General features: G+C 37.9%; 1 protein-coding gene across 1 annotated transcript in view; it reads left to right on the forward strand.

The window, feature by feature from the left end:
- Positions 1-8,208, forward strand: part of LOC115411366 (EMILIN-2-like) — a 28,433-nt gene extending 20,225 nt beyond the window's left edge. The window contains exons 5-9 of the mRNA XM_030123472.1: positions 3,913-4,125; positions 5,255-5,308; positions 5,392-5,427; positions 5,509-5,622; positions 7,846-8,208. Coding sequence (XP_029979332.1) covers positions 3,913-4,125; positions 5,255-5,308; positions 5,392-5,427; positions 5,509-5,622; positions 7,846-8,177 — 749 coding nt within the window. The 3' untranslated portion in view covers positions 8,178-8,208. The remainder of the gene's footprint in view (positions 1-3,912; positions 4,126-5,254; positions 5,309-5,391; positions 5,428-5,508; positions 5,623-7,845) is intronic.
- Positions 8,209-8,260: the final 52 nt, after the last annotated feature.

The raw sequence follows: 8,260 nt of genomic DNA on the forward strand, positions 1-8,260 counted from the left end.
AGACACTAAACACAGAAAATTGTTAAAATTGTGCTTAATTTTCTTTAGACATTTCTGGTTGTTCATATTTGTTCAGGTTATTCACATTTTATTGTTAAAGGATAGGTTGTAAATGTAAATATTTTCATAATTTAATGTTATTTTTTGCACTAAAACAAAAACAAAAATTTGAAGTTGTCATTATTTATAGGTATAGTGTATTTATTTATTTTTTTCACATCAAACCGAGAAGAAAATATGGAGTCATTATTTTTGGAGGTTATTATGCTATTATTTTACTGTAGATCATATTAGTCTGTTTGTGGAACCTGAACTAAAATGAGTTTCACAGCCCTGACTGTGGAATTCTTGCACTTTGCAAATTCATCCCACGGGCCGGATTGGAACCTTTAGCAGGCCGCATTTGGCCCCCGGGCCACATGTTTGAGACCTCTGATTTAAAACCAGGCATACAGCTTTTACTGTATAAATAAAACAATGTTAATCATATATAAATTGAATTATAATGTAAATGTCTGCTAAGTTGGTATATCATATCACAAAAACACAGGAGCATTCAAAAACTTTATGAACTACTAGTGCATTCTGGGAGTGCATACCTCTGCCAAGGCCCCACCACCTGGTATTTCAAGCAAATATCTAACCATGTTAGAAAAAGTAAATAAGAAGTGATGCCAGGCACAACAAACCCCCCCCCCCCCATATATTTCACCCATTATAAGAAAATGGGAAGAATTTTTTAAAAAAATCAAATAATTTGTTCTTTGACCTATTTTTTCCTAAATGTAACCACATCTACTCTGGGTCACTGGAAATCTATAAAACTAATTTGGTATGAATGCAACAAAATAGTTTTGCTGATACATACACCACCAGGAATGCACTTTGTTTCTATTTTTTTTTACACACATTTTGGTTATGCAATGTAAATGCTGTCAAATGAGTTCATTCTACACTGAACAAAAATATAAACGCACCACTTTTGTTTTTGCTCCCATTTTTCATGAGCTGAACTCAAAGATCTAAAACTTTTTCTATGTACACAAAAGGTCTATTTCTCTCAAATTTTGTTCATAAATTTGTCTAAATCTGTGTTAGTGAGCACTTCTCCTTTGTTCTTTGCTGAGATAATCCATCCACCTCACAGGTGTGGCAGATCAAGATGCTGATTAGACAGCAGGATTATGCACAGGTGTGATTTAGGCTGGCCACAATAAAAGGCCACTCTAAAATGTGCAGTTTTACTGTATTGGGTGGTCCAGGGGGGTCAGAAAACCAGTCAGTATTTGGTGTGACCACCATTTTCCTCGCACAGTCAAAACTATTGACATCTGTGGTATTGTGCTGTGTGATAAAACTGCACATTTTGGAGTGGCCTTTTATTGTGGCCAGCCTAAGGCACACCTGTGCAAAAATCATGCTGTCTAATCAGCATCTTGATATGCCACACCTGTGAGGTGGATGGATTATCTCAGCAAAGAAGAAGTGTTCACTAACACAAATTTAGACAGATTTGTGAACAATATTTGAGAGAAATAAACCTTGTGTGTACACAGAAAAAGTTTTAGATCTTTGAGTTCAGCTCATGAAAAATGGGAGCAAAAACAAAAGTGGTGCGTTTATATTTTTGTTCAGTGTAATTTGGTATAGGCCTATGTTGTTCATTGTTCTGGCTTGAAGTCAAAGGACAGGAGTGAGTATTTAAAATGTTATTATGTTCAGTTATTTGATGATCAGAATGGGGGTGGGATTAAATACGTTTTTCTTCTTCCCACTCCTTTTCGAGTATAAATGAATGACTTTTTTGGAATTTTGAATTTGCAGGTATTCTGTAAATGCTCAAAATAAACAAACAAATGAAAATGAATGAATGAATGATGCATGCATGTAAAATTTCACCCAACATAAGTAAATGGGAGAAAAACAGATTTTAAAAATTCATAGAAAAGCGGAACTTTGACCTAATTTTCCCAAAATGTAATGACATCTATTCTGGGTCACTGGCAATCTATAAACCAAATCTGCTATGAATTCAACCAATAGTTTTACTGCTAGAGTGTTAAACTAAGAAACAAACAAACAAAACAAAACAAAAACAATACCCTGTGCCTCCCCTTTGGGGGCGGGGTAAAACTGACAGCTTCTGTCTATTTTAGTGGATGGTTTGTGTTTTACTCACCTGTTCACCAAGTTTCATGAAAATCAGTGCAGTAGTTTTTACACAAACCATGTAAAGCAGGGCTCTCAAACTCAGCTGACCTGGGGGCCACTGGAGGTGGAGGGAGTCTGGGTCAGGCTGGGCCGCATTAAGGATTCCACTAAAGGGTTTCTTCACTCACAGCTAGAAACCTGCACTTTGTGATGAACTCGTCTTCTTTGAATGGCTTTTTTGAACTAGAAGCACTCGGAGAGCGCAGACCTCCGCCCAGGCTGATCAGTGGCCCCCCCTGTGGGCCCCCCCACCCCCGATCACCACCAAAATTTAATCATTTCTTCCTTATCCCATTTCCAACAAACCCTGAAAATTTCATCCAAATTTGTCCATAACTTTTTGAGTTATGTTGCACACTAACGGACAGACAAACAAACAAACAAACCCTGGCAAAAACATAACCTCCTTGGCGGAGGTAATAATAAATCTTGTTGCCTCACAATAGACATTTTTTTTAAGACTGGTGACCCGGTTCTTTCTGTCATCTCCCTGGTATTTTGTATACTCCTCCTCAGTATGTCTGGTTATGACATCAGACTATGGCACGTTTTGACAGAGACATGACTGATCTGGGTGATGGCAGATATTTTCCGTCCACTTGGTGTCACTCTGGAATATGTTTCAACTAAGTGACTAACGTTCATACTTCCCCAGGTACTTCGCAGTTGGCTAGCTTGACAACCATTGACAAGAAATGCCATCGGAAGCTGTCATGAGACTATCTATGGTAGCCCATAAGCAATAAAATAAAAGTGTGGCAAGACTCAGCATAAAGGTGCGTTTGAGAACCACGTGTGGGCTGCACTAACACTAAACTTTGATGTCAAGTAGGGGGCCACAAAATGTCATCCCGTGGGCTGCAGTTGGTCCCCGGGCCGCGAGTTTGACACCCCTGATGTAAACACACAGACAAATGCATATGCTAATGCTAATGCTAATGGTGATTCTGTTATAGAGTACATATAAAGTTCATATCGTCACCTTCCTAAAACTAGAAGCACTCGGAGAGCGCAGACCTCCGCCAAGGCTGATCAGTGCCCCCCCCCCCGATCACCACCAAAATTTAATCATTTCTTCCTTATCCCACTTCCAACAAACCCTGAAAATTTCATCCAAATCTGTCCATAACTTTTTGAGTTATGTTGCACACTAACGGACAGACAGACAAACAGACAAACAAACAAACAAACAAACAAACAAACAGACAGACAAACAAACAGACAGACAAACAAACAAACCCTGGCAAAAACATAACCTCCTTGGCGGAGGTAATAATAATTACCTAAGTCTTTTTTTTTTCAGATATTTCAAGAAACACAATATTGAGTATTTGATGATTTAGGCAAAAAAAAATAATTTTAGTCCAAAAGGAGATGATGTGATGGTCATGGACCTGACCTTAGACCTGGTGTGGTCCAGTCCAGGTACATGTCCACCAGGAACAGGTAGGTCACAGAATTCAAGCTGAAAAGAGAAAATCCCCTAATGATCTTTTATGTAAGGGTAGTAAATGGAATTTATGGCCTCGTTTCTTCTCCTGGTCTGGTTTTTTGACTCGATGATTGATAAGAGTTAAATCTATCGTGAGACCAGGTGGTTTCTTACCAGGTCTGACCCCAGACATCTGGTCCTGCTCCAGCCCCCCCCCACCCCTGACCTCAACCTCTGCCTCATCGCTCATCCCATCCTGTCTGTTTCAGGTATGCAGGTCGACACAGGGAACACAGCGTCTCCTCAGGGTTCAGGTAAGAGCCCCCCTGCAGTAGCTCTGGGCCCCGTGGAGGCCTCCCTCCCACAGCCGCCCGTCATGGAGACCGGTGAGGCAGGGCCACCCGGGAAGATGAGCTCGTCCAAGCTGCCCAGGGGCTCCGACGGCAGCATGACGCCTGTTCAGGGCGTCGCTGGAGCTCCAGGTCCGACACGCCCACGAACAGTCTGCTCTGTATCCTAGCAACATCTGACACCTCCTGAACTATGGAAGTAAAACTTTGTCGTCAGATTTTGAATCAGAAAAGACACTGAATTTGTGGCACTGATTTTTTTTTCACTGAAATTAAGTATCTGAATTTTTTTTTGCACTGAAATTAAGTATCTGAACTTTTTTTTTTCTTTTTGCACTGAAATTAATTATCTGATTTTTTTTTTTGCACTGAAATTAAGTATCTGAACTTTTTTCTTTTGCACTGAAATTAAGTATCTGAACTTTTTTTGCATGGAGATTAAGTATCTGAATTTTTTATTTTTTTTTTGCACTGAAATTAAGTATCTGAACTTTTTTTTGCACTGAAATTAAGCAGCTGAACTTTTTTTTTTTTGCACTGAAATTAAGTATCTGAACTTTTTTTTCACTGAAATTAAGTATCTGATTTTTTTTCTTTTGCACTGAAATTAAGTATCTGAACTTTTTTTTGCACTGAAATTAAATATCTGAACTTTATTTTTTGCACTGAAATTAAGTATCTCAACTTTTTTGTTTCACTGAAATTACGTATCTGAACTTTTTTTTGCACTGAAATTAAGCAGCTGAACTTTTTTTTTTTTGCACTGAAATTAAGTATCTGAACTTTTTTTTCACTGAAATTAAGTATCTGATTTTTTTTTTTTGCACTGAAATTAAGCAGCTGAACTTTTTTTTTTTTGCACTGAAATTAAGTATCTGAACTTTTTTTTCACTGAAATTAAGTATCTGATTTTTTTTTTTTGCACTGAAATTAAGCATCTGAACTTTTTTTTGCACTGAAATTAAGTATCTGAACTTTTTTTTCACTGAAATTAAGTATCTGAACTTTTTTGTTTCACTGAAATTAAGTATCTGAACTTATTTTTTTGCACTGAAATTAAGTATCTGAACTTTTTTTTTCTTTTTCAGATGCAAAAATCCAGGTGCAAAAAATTCAGGTGCAAAAATTCACATGCAAAAAATTCAGATACTTAATTTCAGTGCAAAAAAAAATCAGTGCTAGAAATTCAATGGCTTTTATAATTCAAAATCTGATGACACAGATTTACTTCCATACTGATCCTTTTGGTTTTACTTTATAGCGTCCCCAAATTTATCCAGTGAACCTCCAAAGCCCATTGTGACACTAATTTCAGGTAAATGCTCTTGAACCTTTTGGAACCACATCACCTGATCAGTATTTTTAGACTTAATGACATAAGTTTCCTTTGTTCAACAGAATCGGACATGCCCCAGAACCCATCATCACAGAAAGGTCAGTGATTATCCATAAACATGTGACCGGCTCTGACGCTGCAGTACGTCAGGATGTGATGTTTTCTTTTCCTGTATTTAGGTGAGGTGTCGTTCTCAGCTGGTCTGACCCTCCAGCCTTTCCAAGGACACATCGGTATCATTCGATTCAACAAAGTTCTGGTCAATGATGGAGGACACTACGACCCACGAACAGGTACTCGACAAACTGTATATATAATGATCAAACATATACCAGCATCTCATAAACCTCCTGTCTGTACTGGAAGTGTCATATGACCATCAGCTTGTACTGGAACACTGTTGGATTTCAGTTAAAGACAAAATATTCCATCTATGAATAGATTATGTGTGAATGTTGAAAGTTTAATGTAGGAACTGGTGGTGAATTGCAACTAATTATATTACAAAATATTGGTCAAATGAAGAAATAAAATGGACAAGGAGCTGAAATAACTGAAAGTAGAAGCAGCTTCAAGTGAAAATGATAGTTTAAGAAAAAGATTAAATATTATTGACATGTTAAGTTTATTATTTTTAAAAAATGAAGCTGAAATGTTTCCAGTTACAAAACGATGAACTAAAAAGATAAGATGATATACTGTACATTAAATACATATACATACATATTAACCCTTTCATGCATAATGGTCACCACAGTGGACAGCTGTTCTAAGCTGGTCTCTTGCATATTTATGGTTTTTGTTGTTTTATTTCCATATCGGCTAACACAGTGGACACTTATGCATCATCCCATACACTGTAATTCATACCATTACTGTAAATTTGCTGTTCTAGATAAACCTGATCTACAGTAACATGTTTGAGTTTTAAAAGTTAAAATGTGAGAAAACATCAGATTAGAGGCATTAACCATGTTTTTATTTCATAGTTTTCACGCAGTATTTCAATAAATACGTTTCTTTGCTTCTAAAATTAAACGTGTTGTGTCCAACTGAGTGGATATTTTTGTAACTCCATGAAAAAGTGTTTCATACTTTTTTTAATGCCTAAAGAGGAATAAACACACTCAGAAAAAAAAACAAAAAATTTCATTAATGTTCTCATAATTCATGCATGAAAGGGTTAAAGAAACATTATTAATGTTTAAAAACAAACACGAGTCAGAAGATCAGGTTTATTTAACCCTGTTAACAGTGAAAAAACTCTTTTCTGTGTATTATTTAGTTTAGGTGTAATTTTTAGGGCTGTCAAAATTAATGCAGATTAATCCATTATCATGATTAATCTTATTAAAAATTTAAACACCATTAACCCATCTGTCATGCAGAATGACTCTGAATGTCTCTGATAATACATTTGGGTCAGTTTGTCCAAGTAGAGTTACTGTTGTGCATGAACAAATGGTCAGTTGATCCGGTAGTGACAGGCAGCAGAACCAGCACATAAAGATGGAAGACACTAAACAGCACGTTGGCCTCTGGATGGAAATATGACAAAATAGGACCAAAAAACAAGACGGAACAGTCAACCGACATAAAGTATTACACACACTCTGCAGGAAGGGGTTTTCTTTTCACTAAAGCACTTCCACCTTAAAATACCACATTAACACCAAACATACGTTAGTCTGGGATTCTGCTAACACTTCAGCTAATGTGTCGGCCAGCTTGCAACAAACACGTTAAGTGCAAATATGTTCCCTTATTTCTTGAGTCTGTTTGCTCATGCACAATGAAACACGATTAATATAGATTAAAAATTAATATTTAATCGTGATTAATCGAAATTAATCCACAGCAATTCTGTGATTAATCTGATTAAAAATTTTAATTGTTTGACAGCACTAATAATTTTTATTTATTTACCTCCGCCAAAGAGGTTCTGTTTTTGCTGGCATTGGTTTGTCTGTCTGTATGTCTGTCTGTGTGCAAGATAACTCAAAAAGTTATGGACGGACTTGGATGAAAATTTCAGGACATGCTGACACTGGCACAAGGAACAAATGATAAAATTTTGGTGGTGATCGGGGGGGGACTGATCTGCCTTTACGGAGGTCTGTTTTTCTAGTTATGTATATAAATATTTTAGATCGATCGATCGATAGATCGATAGATAGATAATCATACATCCAGAGTGTTCTCCACAGACACGTCAGGGGCTAAAGGGTTAAATTTTCTAAAAAAAAAAAAAAAACATTCTATTTTTCAGATTGGAGGTTTTGTTCTTCAGCCATGCAAATGGATGTGTGAAGAAAGTGAAATAATAGCCAGTGATTTGTCTGAAGAATATTGTGATCATGTACAGTTTTAATCGCTAATTGAACAGTGAAGGGGTCAGTCAAGGCCGACTAAGCTTTTTCCCTCATGCAGTAACTGTGACTAAATACTGACAGGATGTTTTTTTTTAATCTCTACACATTCATCAGATTGCTCCTGTGTCCACATGTATTTCCCAGGTGTCTTCACTGCTCCCACAGACGGCCGATACCTGCTGAGCGCCGTCCTGACTGCCCAGAGGGGTGAGAGGGTGGAGGCGGTCCTGTCTGTGTCCAATCACAGCGTCCAGAGGCTGGACTCCTCAGGTTTCTCAGCTGCAGAGGTAACGCCTTCGCCACACGCCCAGTGTAACTGCAGCACTTCCACGTCTCTGAGCCTCGTCCTCCCCCTGAAACGAGGAGACAGAGCCGGACTCGTGCTGACCTCGGGGAAGCTCGCCATCGCGCCGTCCTCAGAGATCCTGTCATCATTCAGCGCCGTGCTGCTGTACCCAGACCCATCCAAGCGGTAGTCCTGGATCTGGAACTGGGATCTTATAGAAGCCATAAGTGGTCTGTGCATCTTACTGGGTTTATAGATCAAATGAAGAGTATT

The sequence above is a fragment of the Sphaeramia orbicularis genome, chromosome 20 (assembly GCF_902148855.1).
Source record: "Sphaeramia orbicularis chromosome 20, fSphaOr1.1, whole genome shotgun sequence".
Classification (NCBI taxonomy): Eukaryota; Metazoa; Chordata; class Actinopteri; order Kurtiformes; family Apogonidae; genus Sphaeramia; species Sphaeramia orbicularis.